We start from the raw sequence: 27,124 nt of genomic DNA, 5'->3' as shown, positions 1-27,124 counted from the left end.
GTTCACATCCATTGCCTGTATGTTGAAAGCCAGGTTTCTCAATATGTCATGATAAGGCCCTTTAAGATCTGAGGCTTGATACCCTCCAACCTCCTCCCCTCCTGTTCTCTTCTGATGTTTTTAGAACCCTGTTTGTAGTTTTCCGAATGCAGTATGCTTGGGCCTTTTCATGCCAATTGCCTAGAGTGCTTCGCCCTATGCAACCTGTCTGACATCATCCTTTAAAATTTATTTCAAACATTACATCTTTGGGGATCCTTTAATGTACCTTCCCTCTTTTTGATTTATCTTACCACTCATATTCTCTCATAGCAGGGACTCTCTGTGCTCCCAAAGGACTGTGTTTGGCCAACTTGTCACTGTGTTGTTTCCCTGTATTGTGAATTTTGGCTTACCTATTTTCCTCTTTTGCTAGACCCTTCCTCTTCCTCTTCCTCTTCCTCCCCTCATCTCCTCTTCTTTCTTTTGAGACAGGGTCTCACTCTGTTGCCCAGATTGAAGTGCAGTGGCACAATTATGGCTCACTGCAGCCTTGACTTCCTGGGCTCAGGTGAATCTCCCACCTCAGCCTCCTGAATAGCTAGGACTACAGGCATGCATGCACCATGGTGCCCAGCTAATATTTTGTATTTTTTATAGAGATGGAGTTTTGCCATGTTGCCCAGGCTGGTCTGGAATTCCTGAGCTCAAGTAATCTGCCTTGCCCTCCCAAAGTGCTGGGATTACGTACATGAGCCACCGCACCTAGCCAACTTTTAAATTTCTTAAGGCCAAGGATTCTTATTCATCTCCTTTCAAAGAGTACTTAGTACAGCATCAGTAAATGTTTCTTTTTTTAAAAAAAGACTTTTTTTTTTGAAACAGAGTCTTAATCTGTTGCCCAGGCTGGAGTGCGGTGGTGCCGTGGCGCGATCTCGGCTCACTGCAGCCTCCACCTCCTGGGTTCAAGCGATTCTTGTGCCTCAGCCTCCTGAGTAGCTGGGATTACAGGCGCCCGCCACCAGGCCTGGCTAAATTTTGTTTTTTAAAAAAAAGTTTTTTATTTTGAAATACTTTTAGACTTATAGAAAAGTCAAATAATAGTTGAAAAATTACTGTATATTCCTCTCCCAAATTCCCCAAACTTAACATTTTACCACATTTGCTTTATCATTCTCTATCTCTGTTTTAATTTTTAATTTTTATGGGTACATAATATAGATGTATATATTTATGGGGTACATGAGATATTTTGATACAGGCATACAATGTATAATAATCCCATCAGGGTAAATAGGGTATTCATCACCTCAAACATTTATAATTTCTTTGTGTTATAAACATTCCAGTTATCTTATAGTTATTATAAAATGTAAAATAAATTTTTGTTGACTGTAATAACTGTTATGCTATCAAATACTAGATCTTATTCATTCTATCTAATTATATTTTTGTATCTATTAACCATCCCCATTCCCTCACCTCTGCTACCCTTCGCAACCTCTGGTAGCCATCATTCTACTCTCTTTCTCCATGAGTTCAGTTGTTTTAATTTTTAGCTCCTGCAGATAAGTGATAATATATGAAGTTTGTATTTCTGTGCATGACTTGTTTCAAAATACCAACTTCTCCTTTTGTTCATCTTTTGTATTTTTTGCTTTAATTTCATTTATTTCTGCTCTCATCTTTGTTATTTCTTCTACTAATTTCAGGTTTGTCTTTCTCTTGTTTTTCTATGTTAAGATACGTCATTAGGTCATTTATTTGGTGTTTTTCTACTTTTTTGATGTGGGCATTTATTTCTATAAACTTTCCTCTTAGCATTCCATCACTGTAACCCAAAGGTTTTGCTGTGTTGTGTTTTCATTTTTATTTGCTTCAAGAAATTTTAAAGTTTCCTTCTTAACTTCTTCATTGACCTACTGGTCATTCAGGAACATATTGTTTAATTGTGTTTGTATATTTCTAAAGTTCCTCCTATTGATTTCTAGTTTTATTCCATTGTTGTCAGAAAAGATACATGATATGATTTCATTTTTTTGAATTTTTAGAGGCTAGTTTTGGCTGGGCGTGGTGGCTCATGCTGGTAATCCCAGCACTTTGGGATGCCAAGGCGGGCAGATCACTTGAGGTCGGGAGTTTGAGACCAGCCTGACCAACATGGAGAAACCCTGACTTTACTAAAAATACAAAATTAGCTGGGTGTGGTGGTGCATGCCTGTAATCCAAGCTACTTGGGAGGCTGAGGCAGGAGAATGGCTTGAACCGGGGAGGCAGAGGTTGCGGTGAGCCAAGATCACGCCATTGCACTCCAGCCTGGGTAACAAGAGCGAAACTGTGTCTCAAAAAAAAAAAAAAAAAAAGACTAGTTTTGTGGCCTAAGATATGGTCTGTTTTTGAGACTCAACCATGTGCCCAGGAAAGGAATGTGTATTCTGTCGCTGCTGGATGAAATGTTCTGTAAATAACTATTAGGTCCATTTGGTATAGTGCAGATTAAATCTCATGTTTCTTTGTTGATTTTCTCTCTGGATGATCTGTCCAATGCTGAAAGTGGAGTGTTGAAGTCTCCAGCTATTATTGTTTTGGGGCCTCTCTTTTTAGCTCTGATAATATTTGTTTTATATATTTGGATGCTCCAGTATAAGGTGCATATATATTTACAACTGTTACTTCTCTTGCTGAATTGACCCCTTTATCATTATATAATGACCTTCTTTTTCTCTTCTTATGGTTTTTATTTTGAAATCTATTTTGTATAATATAAGTATAGCTACTTCTGCTCTTTTTTGGTTTCCATTGGCACGGAATATCTTTTTTCATCCCTTTTCTTTTTCAGTCTATGTGTGTCTTTAGAGGTGAAGTATATTTCCTGTAGGCAATAGATCATTGGATTTTGTTTTGTTTTTAATCCATTCATCCATTCTATGTCCTTTGACTGGAGAGCTGAGTCCATTTATGTTCAATGTTATTGTTGATAAGTAAGGACTTTTCTGCCATTTTATTGTTGTGTTCTTGTTGTTTTGTAGTCTTCTCTTCCTTCCTTCCTGTCTTGCTTTTTGTGAAGGTGATTTTCTCTGGTTTTTAATTTCTAGATTTTTATTTTTTGTGTATCTGTTTCGTGTTTTTTATTTGAGGTTACCATGAGGCTTGCAAATAACATCTTATCACCCTTTTTTAAAACTGATATTAACACCAATTACAAAAAGAAACAAGGAAGAAAAGAGAAAACTAAAAAAAACCTTCAAATTCATCTACCTTCTTTTTTAACTTTTTGTTGTTTTTATTCATATCTTATTGTCTGTGTCTTGAGAAGTTATTGTAGTTATTTTTTTTGATGGGTTCATGTTTTAGTCTTTCTACTCAAGATATGAGTAGTATACACACCACAGTTATAGTGTTACAATCTTCTATGTTTGTGTCTTTCTTATTACCAGTGAATTTTCTATCGTCAGATGATTTCTTTTTTGAAAAATATTAACTTTTACTGTTGATATGTGGGTACATGTGCACATTTGTTATATGGGAATATTGTGTGATGCTGGGGTTTGGGGCCTGTGTCCTGTCATTCAGGTAATAAGCATAGTACCTGATAGTTTTTCAACCCGTACCCCATTCCTCCTCTCCTCCCTCTAGTAGTCTAGAGTGTCTTTTGTTTCCATGTTTATATCCATGTGTGCTCAGTGTTTAGCTCTTACTTATAAGTAAGAACACAATATTTTGTTTTCTGTTCGTGTGTTTATTTGCTTAGGATAATGGCTTCCCACTGCATCCATTTTACTGCAGAGAATTCGGTATTACTCTTTTTTATGGCTATGTAGTATTACAGGGTGTTTATGTGCTACATTTTTTTTATCCAGTCTACCATTGATAGGCACCTGGGTTTGATTCCATGTCTTTCTTACTGTGAATAGCACAGCAGTGAACACATGAGTACATTTGTCTTTTTGGTAGAATGATTTATTTTCCTTTGGATGTATACCCAGTAATGGGATTGCTGGGTCAAATGGTAGGTCTGTTTTAAGTTCTTTGAAGAAACTCCAGACACTTTCTAATTTATATTTCCATCAACAGATTATAAATGTCCCCTTTTCGTTGCAGCCTCATCAGCATCTCTTAGTTTTTGACACAGTTTGGTAATAGCCATTCTGACTAGTGTGAGATGGGTATCTCATTGTGGTTTTGATTTTGATTTTGATTTCTTCAGATGATTTCTTTTTGCTTATTAACATCCTTTTCTCTCAGTTTGAAGTTTCTTTAGCATTTCTTGTAGGATATGTCTGCTGTCAGTGACAGCAGTTTTTGTCTGTCTCAGAAAGTCTTTGTTTCTTTTTCATGTTTGAAGTATATTTTTGCTAGATATACTATTCTAGGATACACATTTTTTTTTTTCTTTCAGCAGTTTTAAGTATGTCTTGCCATTCTCTCCTAGCTAGTCTCCACTGAGAAGTGTGCTGACGGATGTAATGGAGCTCCTTTACATATTACTGGTTTCTCTTCTCTTCCTGCTTTTAGGATCTTTCTTTATCCTTGACCTTTGGGAGTTTGATTATTAAATGTCTGGAGGTAGTCTTATTTGGGTTAAATCTGCTTGGTGTTCTATAACCTTCTTATACTTGAATATTGATATATTTCTCTAGGTTTAGAAAGTTCTCTTTTATTATTCCTTTGAATAAACGTCCTACCCCAGTCTCTCTCACTGTCTATGTTTTTCAGGCCGATAAATCTTAGACTTGCCCTTTAGAGGCTATTTTCTGTAACTTGTCGGCATGCTATATTCTTTTTTATTCTTTTTTCTTTTATGTCCTCTCACTGTGTATTTTCAAATACCCTGCCTTCAAGCTCACCAATTCTTTCTTCTACTTGATCAATTCTGCTATTGAGTGACTCTGATGCATTCTTCAGTATTTCAATTGAGAGTTTCACTCTAGAATTTGTTTGATTCTTTTAAATTATTTTGATCTCTTTGTTAAAAGTATCTGATAGGATTCTGAATTTTTTCTCTGTATTATCCTGAATTTTTTTTTGAGACGGTGTCTCACTCTGTCGCCAGGCTGGAGTGCAGTGGTACAATCTCAGCTCACTGCAACCTCTGCTTCCCGGGTTCAAGCGATTGTCCTGCCTCAGCCTCCCGAGTAGCTGGGACTACAGGTGTTCACTACCACACCCAGCTAATTTTTGTGTTTTTAGTAGAGACAGGGTTTCACCATGTTGGCCAGAATGGTCTTGATCTCTTGACCTCATGATCTGCCCACCTTGGCCTCCCAAAGTGCTGGGATTACCGGCGTGAGCCACTGCACCTGGTCTGTTACCCTGAATTTTGTTGAGCTTCCTCAAAATAGCTATTTTGAATTCTCTATGTGAAAGGTCACTTGTCTCTGTCACTCTGGGAATAGCCACTGGTGCCTCATTTAGTTCATTTGGTGATGTCATATTTTCCTTGATGGTCTTGATGCTTGTGGATGTTCACTGATGTCTGGACATTGAAGACTCAAGTATTTATGGTAGTCTCCAGTCTGGATTTATTTGTATCCTTTTTGGGCAGGCTTTCTAGGTATTTGAAGGGAATTGAGTGTTATGATCTAAGTCTTTGGTCACTGCAGCTATATCTTTATTAGGGGGTACCCCACACCCAGTAACACTGTGTCTCTTGCCTTCTTGTAGAGGTACTGCCTTGGTGGTGTTGGGTAAGATCTGGGAGAATTCCCTGGATTACCAGGCAGAGTCTGTTATTCTTTACCATAATTTTCCCCCAAACAGAATTTCTTTCTCCATGCTGAGTTTCTTGGAGTTGGGGGATGGGAGACACAAGTACCCTTGTGGCCACTGTCATTGGATCTACACTGGGTCAGACTCAAAGTTCACACAGCACTGGGTCTTGCCTGAGGCCTGCAGAAACCATGTCATGGTTACCACTGATGCTCCCTCAAGGCCCAAGCAGGTGGCAAACCCAGCCAGACTTGTGGCCTTCTCTTTAGGGTGATGAGCTCCCCCTCAGCCCAGGATTGGTCCAGAAATGCTGTCTAGGAGTCAGGGCATAGAGTAAGGAACCTTAGGAATCTACTTGGTGCTCTATTCCACTGTGGCTGAGCTGGCACCCAAGCTGCAAGACAAAGTCCTTCCTACTCTTCCCTCCTCTTTCCTCAAGCAGAAGTATTTCCCTGTGGCCACCTCCCCCTTGTCTGTAGTGAGTAATGCCTGGTTATTGCTGATGTTTACTGCCTGGCTACCACTGTTTACCCAAGAACTCTTCTGTCAGCTTGTAGTGCATGCTGCTGGGCCTGGGATGCTCCCTTCAGGGTAGTGAGCTCCTCTCCGGTCCAGCACAGGTCCAAAAATGCCATCCAGGGCCAAGTCCTAGAATTGTGGACCCCAGGATTCCTTGGGTGGTCTGTATCACAGTAACCAGGCTGGTACCCATGCTTCAGGAGAAAGTTCCCTTTAATCTTCCTTCTTTCCTCAAGCAGAACAAGTCTCTTCCCATGGCCATCACACTGGGAATGCACAGGGTCATCCAAGTCCTATGACAAATACTACCTGGCAATCACTGATGTTCATTCAAGGTCTGACAGCTCTGTAGTCAGCAGGCAATGAATTCTCCCAGGACTAGTTCCTTCTCTTCAAGGCAGTAGATTCCCCTCTGGCCCAGGATGTGTAGAAATGTTGTCAGGGTTTTCAGTGCCTTACAAAGACTTAGAGTGACTTTCAGATTTGTTTAGGAACCTGTTGTGCTTTAGCCCATGGTGGCTGGGCTAGCCAGAACTTACTTTCAGGCTGCTGGGATGGTCAATTTCCCTCTAGCTAAGGCTGGTCTAAATGCTCCTTCCAGGGGCACTGGCTGATTTCTGCACTGTGTTACTTTCTACTGATACAGGACAGCACTGAATTCCAAAGCAAAGCCCCATAATCACTGTACTCCTCCATGTGCACAGATTCTCTCTCCATGCTACATGGCCACCACCATTGCTGGAGGATAAGAGAGGGGTGGTGTCAATGATTCAAGACTATCTTTCCGACCGTCTTCAGTGTCAAATTCCTTGACATGATTTTAAAACCAGATATTGTGATTATTCACCTGATTTTGGGTTCTTATGAGGTGCTTTCTTCTGTGGATAGTTAGTTGTTCAACTTGTTATTTCTGCAGGAAGATGATCCCTAGAGGGTTCTACTTGGCTATCTTGCTCCTATCCCCTTATAATATTTTTCCTGAACAGTTTGAGATTAAGTTGAGGACCTGATGCCTGTTAGAAGACAAAATCTCAACTAATTTAAATACTCTAATTAGCTTTTATTATTATTTTCAATTCATGAATTGGGCAGCATCTAAAAATAGAGAGGTGCTATGCTAGGCATGGCAGAACAGTTGGTTTTTACAAAATAGCTTGAAGAAGAACAAGTGAAAAAGCATAATAAAAAGCAGATTGGTTAACATCAGGTTACTTCAGGTTCGTTTTCTTGTAAGGGTTAAAACAGAGGTGACCTCCTTACAATGCTGGCTAAAACTGGCCTGTTTAGGAATTTGGCTACCATGTCTCTCCTGCTTTTTTATAGATCAGATAAACAACTTAGTTTTGGTTTGGTGATGGGGAACTTTAGCATGAATGACTCCATTTTGACCTAGTGGAACTCAGCCCAAAATAACGGTCTTCCATAAATTTTATTTAACATGCTCTTTTAACCTTAAATACTTGAATGCATATTTCCTAAAAACAAGGATATTCTTTTATATAATCAGAGCATAATGATTAAAATTAGGAAATTAACATTGATAGAACAGTATTATCTAATTGACAGATGTGATGTGTTACCAGTTATCCTACTCATGTCCTTTATAGCAAAATACAGCATACATGGGTGGATACATTCTAAGACCCCTCAGTGAATGCTTGAAACCACAGATAGTACTGAATCCTATATATACTATTTGCTTTTTTTCTATATATAAATACCTATGATAAAGTTTAATTTATAAATTAGGCATAGCAAGAGATTAACAATAATAACTAAAAATAAAATAGAACAATTTTAACAGTATACCAACAACACTACTCAAAGGCTTTGGAGTCATTATTAAGTAAAATTATGGTTACTTGAACACAAGCACTGCAATATAGAGACAATACAGATGTCAAGCTGATAATGAGATGACTACCAAGTGACTAGTGGGTGCGTAGCATATATAGTGTGGATATGCTGGACAAAGGGAAGACTCATGTCCTGGGCAGGACAGAATGGGACAGTGTGAGATTTTATCATGCTACTCAGAATGGTGTGCAATTTAAAACTTAGGAATTGTTTATTTCTGTATTTTTCCATTTAATATTTTCAAACCATGGTTGACAGCAGATAACTGAAGTCATAGAAAATAAAACCACAAATAAGGGTGGACTGCTATATTTTTTCCTGTTCTAAGACCCAATCTAGGATGTATACTATACTTACTTGTTGCCTCTTTAATTTTTTTGTTTGTTTGTTTGTTTTTTGAGATGGAGTCTTGCTCTGTCGCCCAGGCTGGAGTGCAGTGGCGCAATCTTGGCTCACTGCAAGCTCCATCTCCTGGGTTCACGCCATTCTCCTGCCTCAGCCTCCCAAGGAGCTGGGACTACAGGCGCCCACCACCATGTCCGGCTAATTTTTTTTTGTAGTTTTCGTGGAGATGGCGTTTCACTGTGTTAGCCAGGATGGTCTTGATCTCCTGACCCTGTGATCCACCCGCCTCGGCCTCCCAAAGTTCTGGGATTACAGGCATGAGCCGCCGCGCCCGGCCTAATCTTTTTTATTGTGGAACACTTCCTCAGCCTTTCTATGTGTTTTATGAGCAGCTGTTTTACAGAATATTCCTCAGTTTGAGTTTTAGGGAAGATTGTGAAAAACTTCGAAATGGACCAAAAGATTATCAGGTATCTTCAAAGGAAAACTAGAAGTTGTCTAGTATACCTTTCAAGTTATCTGATTTCTATGTGAGTTCTGAGGTTTTCATTGTATTCATGGATTCATGGTATTTTACAACTCTGTAGGTCATATAAAACTGTTAGCAATGCAAATTATGTATTATTTTCCATAGGAATTGCAAATCCTGTCTGGTGGAATGCAATTGATTGCCCCCTGGCTATTAATGTTTTCCAGTTTTTTTGTATACATTTCTCTTTTTTTTCCCCCTAATATCACATTTGTTATGTTATAAAAGAGGGAAATGTGATTATCACTGATATTTTAAATGCATGTTTTTTTAAAATTATACTTTAAGTTCTAGGGTACATGTGCGCAATGTGCAGGTTTGTTTCATATATATACATGTGCCATGTTGGTGTGCTGCACCCATTAACTGGTCATTTACATTAGGTATATCTCCTAGTGCTATCCCTCTCCCTTCCCTTCACCCCACAACAGGCCCTGGTATGTGATGTTCCTCTTCCTGTGTCCATGTGTTCTCATTGTTCAATTCCCACCTATGAGTGATAACATGTGGTGTTTGGTTTTTTGTCCTTGCGATAGTTTGCTGAAAATGATGGTTTCTAGCTGCATCCATGTCCCTACAAAGGACATGAACTCATCCTTTTTTATGGCTGCATAGTATTCCATGGTGTATATGTGCCACATTTTCTTAATCCAGTCTATCATTGATCAACATTTGAGTTGGTTCCAAGTCTTTGCTATTGTGAATAGTGCTGCAGTAAACATACATGTGCATATGTCTTTATAGCAGCATGACTTATAATCCTTTGGGATATACCCAGTAATGTGATGGCTGGGTCAAATGGTATTTTTAATTCTAGATCCTTAAGGAATCGCCACACTGTCTTCCACAGTGGTTGAACTAGTTTACAGTCCCACCAACAGTGTAAAAGTGTTCCTATTTCTCCACATCCTCTCCAGCACCTGTTGTTTCCTGACTTTTTAATGATTGCCATTCTAACTTGTGTGAGATGGTTTTTCATTGTGGTTTTGATTTGCATTTCTCTGACGGCCAGTGATGATGAGCATTTTTTCATGTGTCTGTTGGTTGCATAAATGTCTTCTTTTGAGAAGTTCTGTTCATATCCTTCACCCACTTTTTGATGGGGTTGTTTTTTTCTTGCAAATTTGTTTGAGTTCTTAGTGGGTTCTGGATATTAGCCCTTTGTCAGATGAGTAGATTGCAAAAATTTTCTCCCATTCTGTAGGTTGCCTGTTCACTCTGATGGTAGTTTCCTTTGCTGTGCAGGAGCTCTTTAGTTTAATTAGATCCCATTTGTCAATTTTGGCTTTTGTTGTCATTGCTTTTGGTGTTTTAGACATGAAGTTCTTGCCCATGCCTATGTCCTGAATGGTATTGCCTAGGTTTTCTTCTAGGGTTTTGATGGTTTTAGGTCTAACATTTAAGTCTTTAATCCATCTTGAATTAATCTTTGTATAACGTGTAAGGAAGGGATCCAGTTTCAGCTTTCTACATATGGCTAGCCAGTTTTCTCAGTACCATTTATTAAATGGGGAATCCTTTCCCCATTTCTTGTTTTTGTCATGTTTGTCAAAGATCAGATGGTTGTAGATGTGTGGTATTATTTCTGAGGGCTCTGTTCTGTTCCATTGGTCTATATCTCTGTTTTGGTACCAGTACCATGCTATTTTGGTTACTGTAGCCTTGTAGTATAATTTGAAGTCAGGTAGTGTGATGCCTCCAGCTTTATTCTACTTGCTTAGGATTGCCTTGGCAATGCGGGCTCTTTTTTGGTTCCATATGAACTTTAAGGTAGTTTTTTCCAATTCTGTGAAGAAAGTCATTGGTAGCTTGATGGGATGGCATTGAATCTATAAATTACCTTGGGCAATATGGCCATTTTCATGATATTGATTCTTCCTATCCATGAGCATGGAATGTTCTTCCATTCGTTTGTGTCCTCTTTTATTTCTTTGAGCAGTGGTTTGTAGTTCTCCTTGAAGAGGTCCTTCACATCCCTTGTAAGTTGGATTCCTAGGTATTTTATTCTCTTTGAAGCAATTGTGAATGGGAGTTCACTCATGATTTGGCTGTCTGTTATTGGTGTATAAGAATGCTTGTGATTTTTGCACATTGATTTTGTATTCTGAGACGTTGCTAAAGTTGCTTATCAGCTTAAGGAGATTTTGGGCTGAGATGATGGGGTTTTCTAAATATACAATCATGTCATCTGCAGACAGGGACAATTTGACTTCCTCTTTTCCTAATTGAATACCCTTTATTTCTTTCTCCTGCCTGATTGCCCTGGCCAGAACTTCCAACACTATGTTGAATAGGAGTGGTGAGAGAGGGCACCCCTGTCTTGTGCCAGTTTTCAAAGGGAATGCCTCCAGTTTTTGCCCATTCAGAATGATATTGGCTGTGGGTTTCTCATAAATAGCTGTTATTTTTTGAGATACGTCCCAGCAATACCTAATTTATTGAGAGTTTTTAGCATGAAGGGCTGTTGAATTTTGTCAAAGGCCTTTTCTGCATCTATGGAGATAATCATGTGGTTTTTGTCTTTGGTTTTGTTTATATGCTGGATTACGTTTATTGATTTGCGTATGCTGAACCAGCCTTGCATCCCAGCGATGAAGCCCACTTGATCATGGTGGATAAGCTTTTTGATGTGCTACTGGATTCCGTTTGCCAGTATTTCATTGAGGATTTTTGCATCAATGTTCGTCAAGGATATTGGTCTAAAATTCTCTTTTTTGTGTGTGTCTCTGCCAGGCTTTGGTATCAGGATGATGCTGGCCTCATAAAATGAGTTAGGGAGGATTCCCTCTTTTTCCATTGAATGGAATAGTTTCAGAAGTAATGGTACTAGCTCCTCTTTGTACCTCTGGTAGAATTCGACTGTGAGTCCGTCTGGTCCTGGATTTTTTTTTTGGTTGGTAGGCTTTTAATTATTGCCTCAATTTCAGATCCTGTTATTGGTCTATTCAGGGATTCAACTTCTTCCTGGTTTAGTCTTGAGAGGGTGTATGTGTCTAGGAATTTATCCATTTCTTCTAGATTTTCTAGTTTATTGGCATATAGGTGTTTATAGTATTTTCTGATGGTAGTTTGCATTTCTGCGGGATCGGTGGTGGTATCCCCTTTATCATGTTTTATTGCATCCATTTGATTCTTCTCCCTTTTCTTCTTTATTAGTCTTGCTAGCAGTCTATCAATTTTGTTGATCTTTTTGAAAAACCAGCTCCTAGATTCATTGGTTTTTTTGAAGGGTTTTTTGTGTCTCTATCTCCTTCAGTTCTGCTCTGATCTCAGTTATTTCTTGCCTTCTGCTAGCTTTTGAATTGGTTTGCTCTTGCTTCTCTAGTTCTTTTAATTGTGATGTTAGGGTGTCAATTTTAGATCTTTCCTGCTTTCTCTTGGGGGCATTTAGTGCTATAAATTTCCCTCTACACACTGCTTTAAATGTGTCCCAGAGATTCTGGTATGTTGTATCTTTGTTCTCATTGGTTTCAAAGAGCATCTTTATTTCTGCCTTCATTTCGTTATGTACCCAGTAGTCATTCAGGAGCAGGTTGTTCAGTTTCCATGTAGTTGTGTGGTTTTGAGTGTCAGAATCCTGAGTTCTAGTTTGATTGCACTGTGATCTGAGAGACAGTTTGTTATAATTCCTGTTCTTTTTTTTTTTTTTTTTTTGAGACAGAGTCTGACTCTGTTGCCCAGGCTGGAGTGCAGTGGCTGGATCTCAGCTCACTGCAAGCTCTGCCTCCCGGATTCACGCCATTCTCCTGCCTCAGCCTCCCGTGTAGCTGCGACTACAGGCGCCCGCCACCTTGCCCCGATAGTTTTTTGTATTTTTTAGTAGAGACGGGATTTCACCGTGTTAGCCAGGATGGTCTCGATCTCCTGACCTCATGATCTGCCCGTCTCGGCCTCCCAAAGTGCTGGGATTACAGGCTTGAGCCACCACGCCCTTCCAATTTCTGTTCTTTTAGATTTGCAGAGGAGTGCTTTACTTCCAACTGTGTGGTCAATTTTGGAATAAGTGCGATATGGTGCTGAGAGGAATGTATATTGTGTTGATTTGGGGTGGAGAGTTCTGTAGATGTCTATTAGGTTGGCTTGGTGCAGAGTTGAGTTCAATTCCTAAATATCCTTGTTAACTTTCTGTCTCATTGATCTGTCTAATGTTGACAGTGGGGTGTTAAAGTCTCCCATTACTATTGTGTGGAAGTCTAAGTCTCTTTGTAGATCTCTAAGGACTTGCTTTATGAATCTGGGTGCCTCTGTATTGGGTGCAAATGTATTTAGGATAGTTAGCTCTTCTTGTTGAATTGATCCATCCCTTTACCATTATGTAATGGCCTTCTTTGTGTCTTTTGATCTTTGTTGGTTTAAAGTCTGTTTTATCAGAGACTAGGATTGCAACCCCTGCCATTTTTTGTTTTCCATTTGCTTGGTAGATCTTCCTCCATCCCTTTATTTTGAGCCTATGTATGTCTCTGCATGTGAGATGGGTCTCCTGAGTACAGCAAACTGATGGGTCTTAACTCTTTATCCAGTTTGCCAGTCTGTGTCTTTTAATTGGGGCAGTTAGCCCAGTTACAATTAAGGTTAATATTGTTATGTGTGAATTTGATCCTGTCATTATGATGATAGCTGGTTATTTTGCTCGTTAGTTGATGCAGTTTCTTCCTAGCATTGATGGTCTTTACAATTTGGCATGTTTTTGCAGTGGCTGGTACTGGTTGTTCCTTTCCATGTTTTGTGCTTCCTCCCAGAGCTCTTGTAGGGCAGGCCTGGTGGTGACAAAATCTCTCAGCATTTGCTTGTCTGTAAAGGATTTTATTTCTCCTTCACGTATGAAACTTAGGTTGGCTGGATATGAAATTCTGGGCTGAAATTTCTTTTCTTTAAGAATGTTGAATATTGGCCCCCCCTCTTCTGGCTTGTAGAGTTTCTGCCGAGAGAACTGCTGTTAGTCTGATGGGCTTCCCTTTGTGGGTAACCCGACCTTTCTCTCTGGCTGCCCTTAACGTATTTTCTTCATTTCAACTTTGGTGAATCTGACAATTATGTGTCTTGGAGTTGCTCTTCTTGAGGAGTATCGTTGTGGTGTTCTCTGTATTTCCTGAATTTGAATGTTGGCCTGCCTTGCTAGGTTAGGGAAGTTCTCCTGGATAATATCCTGCAGAGTGTTTTCCAACTTGGTTTCATTCTCCCCATCACTTTCAGGTACACCAATCAGACGTAGATTTGGTCTTTTCACATAGTCCCATATTTCTTGGAGACTTTCTTTGTTTCTTTTTACTCCTTTTTCTCTAAACTTCTCTTCTTGCTTCATTTCATCTTCAGTTCTGATACCCTTTCTTTCAGCTGATCGAATTGGCCACTGAAGCTTGTGCATTCTTCGCATAGTTCTCAGGCCATGGTTTTCAGCTCCATGAGGAGCTGGAGTCTCTCTGAATCTACTGTGATTTTGGGGCTGTCCATCATGAATTGTTCATTGCTCAGTTAAACCCCTTTAAATTTAACTAGAATGAAGTTTTTATTTTAACAGTTTAAAGACCTTGTTATGTGTGAATTTGATCCACACATAGAATTTTGTTAACTTTTTTCCTAAAAACCCAGGCTTTGAATTTATTAACTTAGGTCTGCTGTTTTCTACTCCCCATATCATTACTTTCTGTTCTTATCTTTTTTGTGTCATTCTTTTTGTTTATTTTCTAGCCTATGGAGATGAGAATTTATTATCATTTTTTCATTTTTACTGCTAAAGTGTTTAGAACTATGGAGTTTTCTGACTGCTTTAAATGTATCCCATATATTTTTAATGAGTAGAGCTTTTAATGTTATTATTATTTTTAGATTCTTTCACTTTATTTCCCCTTTCACCCAAGAGTTGTTTAAAAGATACTTAAGAAATTTGCAGGTAGGAGGACGTTTTGTCATTTTTCTTGTTAATAATTTCTAGTTCTGTTGCATTGAGTGTTGTTTGTATTATTTCTACTTTATGGAATTTACTAATGTTTCATTGTAACCAAATATATGATCAGTATTTGTGAATGTTCCATGTACTCTTGAGAAGTTGTATTGCCTATTATGAGGGTACAATGTTTGATATATGTATATATCCATAAAATTTACTTTATCAAGTTTATTGAGCCTTTTCTATGTGATTTGGCCTCCTTGATGTACTAAGGTGTCTTATAATCTCTTATTGCTAATGTATTTCTACCTGTATTTCCTTAAATTACCTTGTAGTTTCGCCTTATACAAGTGATTACTGTTTCATTTGGGATATTTCTTAACTGCCATATCTTCATTTTGATTTGTGGCTCTCAACATTAAGAAATATCCTTCTCGTAGGCTGAGACAGGAGGATCACTGGAAGCCAGAAGTTTGAGACCATCCTAGGCAACATAGTAGTTCTATAGTTCTGCTGAGGCTGAGGCTGAGACTGCAGGATTGTCTGAGCCCAGGAGTTCTAGGCTGCAGTGAGCCATGATCATGCCACTGCCCATTGCACTTTAGCCTGGGCAACAGAGTGAGACCCTATCTCTCTCTCTCTAAAGAAAGGTATCCTTCTATGTACATTTAGTGCGTAAGCTTAAATTCTACAATTTTGATCAGGATTACTACTTGTTTTCTTATTGTTTTCATTTGCCTATAATATCTATGGCCATTTCTTGATATTTAGTCTTTCAGAATCACCTTGTTTTAGTTATGTGTCTAGTATACAGCATAATACATTCAGTCCTGTTTTAGGAGCAAAATTGCAAATCTTTTTGTTTTAATAGTTGAGGCTCATTCACATTTATTAATGTGATTAATATGTTTGATTTCAGTTGTTGTACTATTTTATACAGGTTGAATATCCCTTGTCCAAAATGCTTGAGACTAGAAGTTTTTCAGATTTCAGATTTATTGGATTTTGGAATATTTACATATACATAATGAGATATCTTGGAGATAGCACCCAAATGTAAATATGAAATTTATTTGTTTCATATACGTCTTATTCATATAGCATGAAAGTAGTTTTATACAATATTTAAAATAATTTTATTCATGAAACAGTTTGTGTTAAATACTTAGGTGTGGAATTTTCCACTTATGATGTCATGGCTGTGCTTAAAAAGCTTCAAAGTTTGGAATGATTTGGATTTTGAAATTTTGAATTAGGGATGCTCAACCTGTAATTGTATGCTATGGTACATTTTATGTTTTTCCTATCTACCAGATATTTTTCTCTTCTCCTTTATTTTTGAAATTTGTATGGTATTTAGGAAGATTTATATTTTTGTTTTATTGGTTACCTTTGTACTTATATTTTTAAAACACCCTTAGAAAACAGGGGACTATTTTCTTATTTAACTTCTACTATCTTCTTCGTCAGTTTTTAATTTTTTTCCAGTGGTGGTTGTTGAAAAGCACCAATTTTATGTCATTCTATCTCAAATCCAGACAAATAACCTCAGTTGCTTCAACAAACTTCTCTATAAAATAGAAGAAGCTGGGCAGAGAGCACCAAGATTTTTCAATAGCATCATTAAAATTACCCAGTGCACTAACATTGCTTCCTATCCTGACACAAACACACCTACCATCTCTCATTGCTTATGATGTATTCTTATTCACCTGCTACAGAGTGGAAATGATATTGAACCCAGGAACTAAGATATAATCATAACTACCATTTATTAAACACATACTTCATGCCAGTGCTGGACTGGACACTGTTCCAAATGACCTTATTAATCTTCCCAACAAATCTATGGGATACATATTTCTATCCAGTTTAAAGGTGAATTAGATTAATGAATTTCATCATGTGTAGAGGAGAGTTTTAAGCCCAGGTCTACCTGACTGTACAGGACCTGTTCTTTCTATGCTTTTGTTTCTTTAATAATATCCTTGTATATGTCTGTACTATAATTTAAAAAAAATCATTGCTTTGTCAGTTTTTTGTTTTTGTATCTTTTAACTTTTACCTCTTGCCTATTTAGTAATCAATGAGCTTATTCTACTTTCCTCTTTTTCTCTCCCACACCTCCTGTTTTTTAATAGGTGGACTTTTTCTTTCTGGTAGTGGTTTTAGATTAATTTTAGTTTTGGTGGCTCCCTTCTTTTCTCTTTATTTTACTCAATTTTCCCTCCCTCCCCCTCTCTCCCTCCCTCCCTCCCTTCCTTCCTCCCTCCCTCCCTTCTTCCCTCCCTCCCTCCCTCCCTCTCTTTCATTCTTTCCTTTTTTTTTTTTCAAAGACAAGGTCTCATGTTGCCCAGGCTAGAGTGCAGTGGCTACTTGCAGACAGGATCTTGCCATTGATCAGTGCAGCAGTTTTGACCTGCTCCATTTCCCTCCTACGTCGGTTTACTGCTCCTTAGGCAACCTGGTAATCCCTTGGCCCCCACAGGTCACCATATTGAAGCCCAACTTAGTGCAGACACCTGGACGGCATAGCGCACCGCAGCCCAGAACTTCTAGGCTCAAGCGATCCTTCTGGCTTAGCCTCCAGAGTAGCTGGAACTACAGGCACACCCAGGGTGCCTGGCTTTTTTGCTCAATTTTTGTTTCTAGTAGTTCACTGTGGTCTTCTTTTCTCTCTTCTTTTTTCCCCCTATTATAGCTAACTTGAAGTTTGGCATTTTTGTCTTCTAGTTATACTGAAGACAGAGTTTTTGTATACTTTTATTTGTTCTTGTTTTCTTTTTTGAGGATATATAGAGAAACTCACATTTAGGCAGCCACGTCTACCAGGTAGTTCAGTAAATGTATTTTGAGTCATATGTTAGAGATTCTGTTATTGTCTCCCTGCTGCGATCTTTTGTTCTCTTCCACAGCCTCTGCTGAAGGAGTAAGCACAAGTGATCATATTTGTAACTAAAACAAGTGACCTTATTTGTACTAAATGACCTCACCCTTTGGCCACAGATGTCTAGACCTGTATGGATACAGGACCTAAACTCTGCCAAGCTGATTATATCTTTCGAGAATTTGAACGAAAGGACACAGAAATGTAATCAGTTAGTATAGGACACTGGAGCTGTTAAGTCTTGTATAGTCAAGGCCACAGTGCCATGAAAACTGAAGGTATGGAGGATCAGAAACTAAGAGTTTCACAGAGGCAGGTGGAATGCAAAAAGTACTGAGCAGAGAGAAATTATAATGGTGTCTTTGGAGCAATAAGAGAATGAGGCAGGAAGAGAGCCAAAGAAACTGATATAAACAGGTTCTGATGACTATTCAATTCCCAAGAGATAAGCTTGAATAACTTCCAACAATATTCCACATATTTTTATATTATTATATTAAATTTTCTTGAGTTTTTTTGGGTGTGGGTCTCTGTTTCTTAATTAATTAATATCCTGAATATATTAGGCTTTAATAAACGTTTATTATCCCGGTGTTAGTACCCAGATACAATATGATGTGAGACTACAAATAATGAGGGCTATTCACAGAATTGACTTGAGATAATTTGAGAGTATCAAGTTATTAAATATATTACAAGAATTTTGGGTCTGGAAGGGACCTATGAGGAATATCTAGTTCAAATTCTCAAATTTTAGAGAAGAAAGGCCAGGAGAAAATGATTTGCCAAACTTCGACATTGAATTAGAGATCTCATTAGAATTAGAACTGTGGTTTCCTGATGTCCAGTCTAGTTTTTATTTTACTACATGTTCTGAGTTAGACAGTATAACCCCCCAAATTCATATCTACTTGAAACTGCAGAATGTGACCTTATTTGGACTAGCATCTTCGCAAATGTAATCAATTAAGATGAGGTCATACTCAATTAGAGTGGATGGACTTTAATCCAATATGACTGGTGTCCTTACAAGAAGGAAAAACAGAGAGAATGCCATGTGGTGACACAGCAGAGATAAGAGTGATGAAGCTGAAAGCCAAGGAATACCAAGGATTGATGGCTGCTACCAGAAGATAGAAAGAGGCAGGGAAGAAAGGATTCTCCTCTACAGCTTTCGGAGGTACTACTGACCTCTGACTTTAGACTTCTGGCTGCAGAATTGTGATTATAAATCTCTGTTGTGTTAAGTCATCCAGTTTATAGTTCTTTGTTATGACAGCCTTAGGAAACTAAATATACTACCGCATGGTGCACCTTTTAATATAAGAGATTCTGCCCTGAATGTCACCAAAAAAGTATACAGAAACTAGATTCTTCAAAAGGGAAGGAAGTAGCTTTTTCTGTTGGGTATATCAATCTTAACTTTTAAATTCTTCAGTGTACTTAGCTATACTTTTGTGCCATTTAGAGATTACAGTATTGTTCATTTGGGATTTTCAAGGAAGTATGTCACTAGGAAATTTTGCTTTTATTCTTTTAAGGAATAATGAGTGGTGGCAGGCATATGGAGTGAGAGTGTGTGTGTGTGTGTGTATGTTATGGATTTTCTGTTATATGATAATCTGAAATATTGTACTTTTATTTTCAGGTTACTGAAGCTAAAGGAGATGTTTAACTCCAAGTTTGGATCTATTCCCAAGTTTTATGTTCGAGCACCAGGAAGAGTCAACATAATAGGTATTTCAAAAGTTCTTTCTCTTAATTTTTTTCTTCATCCTTTGGTAAGATCTAAATTTTTAAAAATATATTTTTCTTAATTTTTCCCAAAATAGAATATTTCACATATATCTACTAATAGTAAGATGTGTCTTTGCATAAGGAACACACTTTACTTTTATCTTTCCCAATCCATGTTATTAGTATTGTTCATTCATTTTTTAAATGTATAAATTTGTTGAAACCAAGTTGTTAATATTGTTTTCATAAAAAGTGAAAATATTTTTCTAGGCCACAGGTTAAAATTTTAAACTGTGGTAAGTAGTTTTGATGGTTTTATATTTACTCACTGGGTTAGAGAGGCACAGGGAAACCTTACAATTCCTTGCTACTAAAAGTATGGTCCAGATTTTGCAGGTCTTCTAGATGAATTTATCTTTTCCTTTGTTTATCCTATGAAGTACTTTGAATTTTACTGCCTTTTAGTGGTAAATAACACAGCCTTTCAACATTTTGTTTACTATCATTTTATCAATGTCCATGTATATAATAATTGACATAGTTGTACTTAGACTCCATACCATTTTTATCTTCTTTCATTTAATGTATCATAAATATTTCTATGTATCTATTTCCATTTTCTGCTGGCGTAACAGAATTCCACAGATGGGGTAATTTATCAACAATGCAAGTTTATGTGGCTCATGATTCTGGAAGCAGAGAAGTTCAAGATCATGGTACTGGCATCTGGCGAGGGCCTTCTTACTGCGTTATTCTCTTTTCTTTTTATTTTTTCTGAGACGGAGTTTTGCTCTTATTGCCTAGGCTGGTGTGCAATGGTGCAATCTTGGCTCACTGCAACGTCCGCCTCCCGGGTTCAAGTGATTCTCCTGCCTCAGCCTCCTGAGTGGCTGGGATTACAGGCATGTGCCACCATGCCTGGATAATTTTTTGTATTTTTAGTAGAGATGGGGTTTCTGCATGTTGGTCAGGCTGGTCTCGAACTCCCGACCTCAGGTTATTTGCCCGCCTCGGCCTCACAAAGTGCTGGGATTACAGGCATGAGCTACCGTGCCTGGTCTTCTTATTGAGTTATTGTATGGTGGAAGGGTAGGAGGGCATGAGATCATGCAAGATATAGAAAGGATGTGCGCTGAATTTCATCCTTTGATCAGGAACACACTCCTGAGGTCACTAACCCGCTCCGGAGATAGTGGCATCAATCTGTTACTAAGGGGAGAGCTCTCATGATCTAATAACCTCTTAAAGGTCCCACGTCTTAATATTGTCACAATGGCAATTAAATTTCAGTGTGAGTTTTGGAGGAGACATTCAAACCACAGCACTGTGGTTCTGTGTAGTGCTCGTAGTTATTTTAATGACTTCATGATAGCTTACTAAATTAATGTAATTTATTTAACAACTTTCTCTCATTGTAGCTAAAGCTATTTCCAGGTTTTGTTTTTGTTTTTACTATTATAGCAGGTAATTTCATAAAAGGATACCTTAGGTTCATTTTATCATTTTATTATTTCCAATGAGTGTTACTTTTTTGGTTTGTTTGTTTTCAAGGATGGAAACTAGATATAGTAGAATAGAGGATGTATTCCCTTTCATAAGATTTAGTAAGTTGCTCATTTTCCACCAAAAGGTACTGAGCTTACAACTACAGACTTGTGAAGGTCCCTGACTTAATGATGGCTCAACTTATGATTTTTTTGACCTTTTTTGTTTTTTTTTTTTGAGATAGAGTTTTGATGTGTCACCAAGGCTGCAGTACAGTGGCTCCATCTTGGCTCACTGCAACCTCTGCCTCCCGGGTTCAAGTGGTTCTCCTGCCTCAGCCTCCCAAGTAGCTGGAATATAGGTGTGCACCACCACACCTTATTAATTTTTGTATTTTTAGTAGAGACGGGATCTTATCATGTTGGCCATACTGATCTTGAACTCCTGACCTCAAGCGATCCACCTGCCTTGGCCTCCCAAAGTGCTGAGATTACAGGCGTGAGCCTCCACACCTGGCCTCTTGTGTCTGCTAACTGACCTCTCCCTACCTGCCCTTCCTGTCCTCCCTACATGTTATCCTTCCCAGCCTCTAGTAACCACTATTTTACCTTCTATTTTTATGAGATCAACTCTTTTAGCTTCCATATATGAGTGAGAACATGAGGTATGTGTCTTTCTGTGCCTGACTTATTTCACTTAACATAATGTCCTCTAAGCTCATCCGTGTTGCTGTGAATAACAGGATTTCACTCTTTTAGGTGGCTGAATAGTATTCCATTGCATACATTCACCACATTTTAAAAACTGATTCATCTGTTAATGGACATTTATGTTGATTCCGTATCTTGACTATTGTGAATAGTGGTGCAATAAACAAGAGAGCCACATATCTCTTTGACATACTGATGTCCTTTCCTTTGGATATATACCTAGTAATGGTATTGCTGGATCATATGGTGGTTCTATTTTTAGTTTTTTGAGGAGCCTTCATACTGTTTTCCATATGGCTATACTATACTATACTTTCCCATCAATAGTGTAGAAGAGTTCTCATTTCTCTGCATTCTCTCTAGCACTTATTATTTTTTGTCTTTTTAATAATAGTCATCCTAACTGAAGTGAGATAATATCTCCTGGTGGTTTTGATTTGCATTTTCCTGATTATTAGTGATGCTGAGCATTTTTCTATGATTGTAAGTCATTTTTATGTCTTTTTTTGAGAAATGTGTATTTAGATCATTTGTCAATTTTTATTTTATTTTATTTTATTTTATTTTATTTTATTTTATTTATTTATTTATTTTGAGACAGAGTCTCTCTCTGTTGCCCAGGCTGGAGTGCAGTGGCACGATCTGGGCTCACTGCAATCTCCACCTCCTGCGTTCGAGCAATTCTCCTGCCTCAGCCTCCTGAGTAGCTGGGACTACAGGCACGTGCCACCATGCCCAGCTAGTTTTTGTAGTGTTAGTAGAGACGGGGTTTCACTGTGTTGGCCAGGATGTTCTTGAACTCCTGACCTCAGATGATCTGCCCACCTTGGTCTCCCAAAGTGCTGGGATTATAGGCGTGAGCTACCACACCCAGACCATTTGCCAATTTTTAAATTGGAATATTTGTTTTACTACTGTTAAGTTTTTTATATATTCTGGAGGTAAATTCCTTATTGGAAAAATATTTTATCCCTTTCAATAGGTTGTCTCTTCACTCTATTGGCAGGTTTCCTTTGCTATGCGGAACCTTTTTAGTTTGATATAATTTCATTTGTCTATTTTTGTTTCTTTGTCTGGCTTTTATAGTCTTATTCATAAAATCTTTGCCCAGACCAATGTCTTAAAGTGTTTCCTTTATATTTTCTTCTAGTAGTTTCATAGTTTCAGTTATGATGTTTAAGTCTTTAATCCATTTAAAATTGATTTTTATAAATGGTGAGATATTGGGGCCTATTTTTATTCTTTTGCATATGGATATCTAGTTTTTCCATCATCCATTTATTAAACAGATTGTCGTTTTCCCAATGAATGAAGGTAACTTTGTTGAAAATCAGTTGGCCTTGGCCAGGGTTGGTGGCTCACGCTTGTAATCCCAGTACTTTAGGAAGCCAAGGCGGGTGGATCACTTGAGGTTAGAAGTTTGAGAGCAGCCTGGCCAACATGATGAAACCTCGTCTCTACTAAAAATATAAAAATTAGCTGGGTGTGGTGGCACACACCTGTAATCCCAGCTACGCAGGAGCCTGAGGCATGAGAATCTCTTAAACCTCGGAGGCAGATGCTGCAGTGAGCCGAGATCAAACTGCTGCACTCCAGCAGGATCCTGTCTCAAAGGGAAGGGAAGGGAAGGGGAGGGGAGGGGAGGGGAGGGGAGGGGAGGGAAAAGGAAATCAGTTGGCCGTAAATATGTGGATTTAGCTCTGGGTTCTCCATTCTGTTCTATTAGTCTGTATGTCTGTTTTTACGCCAAAACCATAGTATTACTATAGCTTTGTAGTATATTTGAAGTCAGATAGTGTAATGCCTCCAGCTTTTTTTTTTCTTCTTCTTCTTTTTTTTTTTTTTTCTCAGTATTGCTTTGGTTATTTGGGGTCTTTTGTGGTTCCATACAAATTTTAGAATTTTTTTTCTATTTCTGTGAAGAATGTCATTGGTATCATACTAGGAATTGCATTGCATCTGTAGTAGTACAGTCATTTTAACAATATTAATTCTTCCAGTCCAAGAACGTGGGATGTCTTTCCATTTCTTTGTATCCTCTTCAATTTCTTTCATTCGTGTTTTATTGTTTTCATTGTACAGGTCTTTTATTGCCTTGGTTAAATTTATTCCTAGATAACCATTTTTTTTTGTAGCTATTTCAAATGGGATTGCTTGCTTCATTTCTTTTTCAGGTAGTCTGTTATTGGTGTTTAGAAACACTAGTGATTTAAAAAAATTTTTTCAAAGTACTTTTATTTATTATTATTTAAATTTTATTTTTCCCTTAGTTATTGGGGGTACAGGTGGTATTTGGTTACATGAGTAAATTCTTTCGTGGTGATTTGTGAGATTTTGGTGTACCCATCACCCAAGCAGCATACACTGCACCACATTTGTAGTCTTCTATCCTGTGCCCCACTCCCACTCTTCCCTGCAAGTGCACAATGTCCATTTCCTAATTCTTATGTCTTTGCGTCCTCATAGTTTAGCCCCCACATATCAGTGAGAACATGCAATATTTGGTTTTCCATTTCTGAGTTATTTAACTTAGAATAATAGTCTCCAGTCTCATCCAGGTCACTGCAAATACTGTTAACTGATTCCTTTTTATGGCTGTATAGTATTCCATTGTATATATACCATTTTCTTTTTTTAAAAATTAATTAATTTTTTTATTGTAATTTAAGATCTAGGGTACATGTGCACAATGTGCAGGTTTGTTACATATGTTCACATGTGCCATGTTGGTGTGCTGCACCCATTAACTCGTCATTTACATTCGGTATATCTCCTAATGCTATCCCTCCCCGCTCCCCTAACCCCACGACAAGCCCTGGTGTGTGATGTTCCCCTTCCTGTGTACACATGTTCTCATTGTTCAGTTCCCACCTATGAGTGAGAACATGCAGTGTTTGGTTTTCTGTTCTTGCGATAGTTTGCTGAGAATGATGATTTCCAGCTGCATCCATGTCCCTACAAAGGACATGAACTCATCCTTTTTTATGGCTGCATAGTATTCCATGGTGTATATGTGCCACATTTTCCTAATCCAGTCTGTCATTGATGGACATTTGGATTGGTTCTAAGTCTTTGCTATTGTGAATAGTGCTGCAATAAACATACATGTGCATGTGTCTTTATAGCAGCATGTTTTATAATCCTTTGGGTATATACCCAGTAATGGGATAGCTGGGTCAAATGGTATTTCTAGTTCAAGATCCTTGAGGAATCGCCACACTGTCTTCCACAGTGGTTGAACTAGTTTATGGTCCCAGTGTAAAAGTGTTCCTATTTCTCCACATCCTCTCCAGTATCTGTTGTTTCTTGACTTTTTAATGATCGCCATTCTAACTTGTGTGAGATGGTATCTCATTGTGGTTTTGATTTGCATTTCTCTAATGTCCAGTGATGATGAGCTAGCCAGTTTTCCCAGCACCATTTATAAAATAGGGAATCCTTTCCCCATTTCTTCTTTTTGTCATGTTTGTCAAAGATCAGATGGTTGTAGGTGTGTGGTATTATTTCTGAGAGCTCTGTTCTGTTCTATTGGTCTATATCTCTGTTTTGGTACCAGTACCATGCTGTTTTGGTTACTGTAGCCTTGTAGTATAGTTTGAAGTCAGGTAGTATGATGCCTCCAGCTTTGTTCTTTTGGCTTAGGATTGTCTTGGCAATGCAGGCTCTTTTTTGGTTCCATATGAACTTTAAAGCAGTTTTTTCCAATTCTGTGAAGAAAGTCTTTGGTAGCTTAATGGGGATGTCATTGAATCTATAGATTACCTTGGGCAGTATGGCCATTTTCATGATATTGATTCTTCTTATCCATGAGCATGGAATGTTCTTCCATTTGTTTGTGTCCTCTTTTATTTCTTTGAGCAGTGGTTTGTAGTTCTCCTTGAAGAGGTCCTTCACATCCCTTGTAAGTTGGATTCCTAGGTATTTTATTCTCTTTGAAGCAATTGTGAATGGGAGTTCATTCATAATTTGGCTCTCTGTTTGTCTGTTATTGGTGTATAGGAGTGCTTGTGATTTTTGCACATTAATATTGTATCTTGAGACTTTGCTAAAGATGCTTATCAGCTTAAGGAGATTTTGGGCTGAGATGATGGGGTTTTCTAAATATACAATCATGTCATCTGCAAACAGGGACAATTTGACTTCCTCTTTTCCTAATTGAATACCCTTTATTTCTTTCTCTTGCCTGATTGCCCTGGCCAGAGCTTCCAACACTTTGTTGAATAGGAGTGGTGAGAGAGGGCATCCCTGTCTTGTGCCAATTTTCAAAGGGAATGCTTCCAGTTTTTGCCCATTCAGTATGATATTGGCTGTGGGTTTCTCATAAATAGCTGTTATTTTTTTGAGATACGTCCCAGCAATACCTAATTTATTGAGAGTTTTTAGCATGAAGGGCTGTTGAATTTTGTCAAAGGCCTTTTCTGCATCTATTGAGATAATCATGTGGTTTTTGTCTTTGGTTCTGTTTATATGCTGGATTACCTTTATTGATTTGCGTATGCTGAACCAACCTTGCACCCCAGGGATGAAGCCCACTTGATCATGGTGGATAAGCTTTTTGATGTGCTGCTGGATTCTGTTTGCCAGTATTTTATTGAGGATTTTTGCATCGATGTTCATCAGGGGATATTGGTCTAAAATTCTCTTTCTTTGTTGTGTCTCTGCCAGGCTTTGGTATCAGGATGATGTTGGCCTCATAAAATGAGTTAGGGAGGACGCCCTCTTTTTCTATTGATTGGAATAGTTTCAGGAGGAATGGTATCAGCTCCTCCTTGTACCTCGGGTAAAATTCTACTGTGAATCCGTCTGGTCCTGGACTTTTTTTAGTTGGTAGGCTATTAATTATTGCCTCAATTTCAGAGCCTACTATTGGTCTATTCAGGGATTCAACTTCTTCCTGGTTTAGTCTTGGGAGAGTGTACGTGTCCAGGAATTTATCCATTTCTTCTAGGTTTTCTAGTTTATTTGCATAGAGGTGTTTATAGAATTCTCTGATGGTAGTTTGTATTTCTGTGAGGTCAGTGGTGATATCCCCTTTATCATTTTTTATTGCGTCTTTTTGATTCTTCTCTCTTTTCTTCTTTTTAGTCTCGCTAGCAGTCTGTCAATTTTGTTGATCTTTTTGAAAAACCAGCTCCTAGATTCACTGATTTTTTTGAAGGGTTTTTTGTGTCTCTATCTCCTTCAGTTCTGCTCTGATCTCAGTTATTTCTTGTCTTCTGCTAGCTTTTGAACGTGTTTGCTCTTGCTTCTCTAGTTCTTTTAATTGTGATGTTAGGGTGTCAATTTTAGATCTTTCCTGCTTTCTCTTGTGGGCATTTAGTGCTATAAATTTCCCTCTACACACTGCTTTAAATGTATCCCAGAAATTCTGGTATGTTGTATCTTTGTTCTCATTGGTTTCAAAGAACATCTTTATTTCTGCCTTCATTTTGTTATGTACCCAGTAGTCATTCAGGAGCAGGTTGTTCAGTTTCTATGTA

General features: G+C 38.1%; 1 protein-coding gene across 11 annotated transcripts in view; it reads left to right on the top strand.

Moving 5' to 3' along the window:
• The window catches only part of LOC105490574 (galactokinase 2), a 275,378-nt gene that overhangs the window by 24,073 nt on the left and 224,181 nt on the right, over window positions 1-27,124 (top strand). For 10 of the 11 annotated variants that reach the window (XR_003019991.2, XR_011625304.1, XM_011756364.3 and 7 more), the window contains exon 2: window positions 19,361-19,449. Coding sequence is in view for 9 of the 11 variants with exons in the window: in XM_011756364.3 (XP_011754666.1) it covers window positions 19,361-19,449 (89 nt within the window). In the remaining 2 variants the exon portion in view is untranslated. Of the gene's footprint in view, window positions 1-18,652; window positions 18,893-19,360; window positions 19,450-27,124 lie in introns of those variants that run through there. The other variant, XM_071099370.1, reaches the window with a different exon arrangement.

Source organism: Macaca nemestrina, chromosome 7 (assembly GCF_043159975.1).
Source record: "Macaca nemestrina isolate mMacNem1 chromosome 7, mMacNem.hap1, whole genome shotgun sequence".
Lineage (NCBI taxonomy): Eukaryota > Metazoa > Chordata > Mammalia > Primates > Cercopithecidae > Macaca > Macaca nemestrina.
This window is presented reverse-complemented; position numbering and strand designations above follow the sequence as displayed.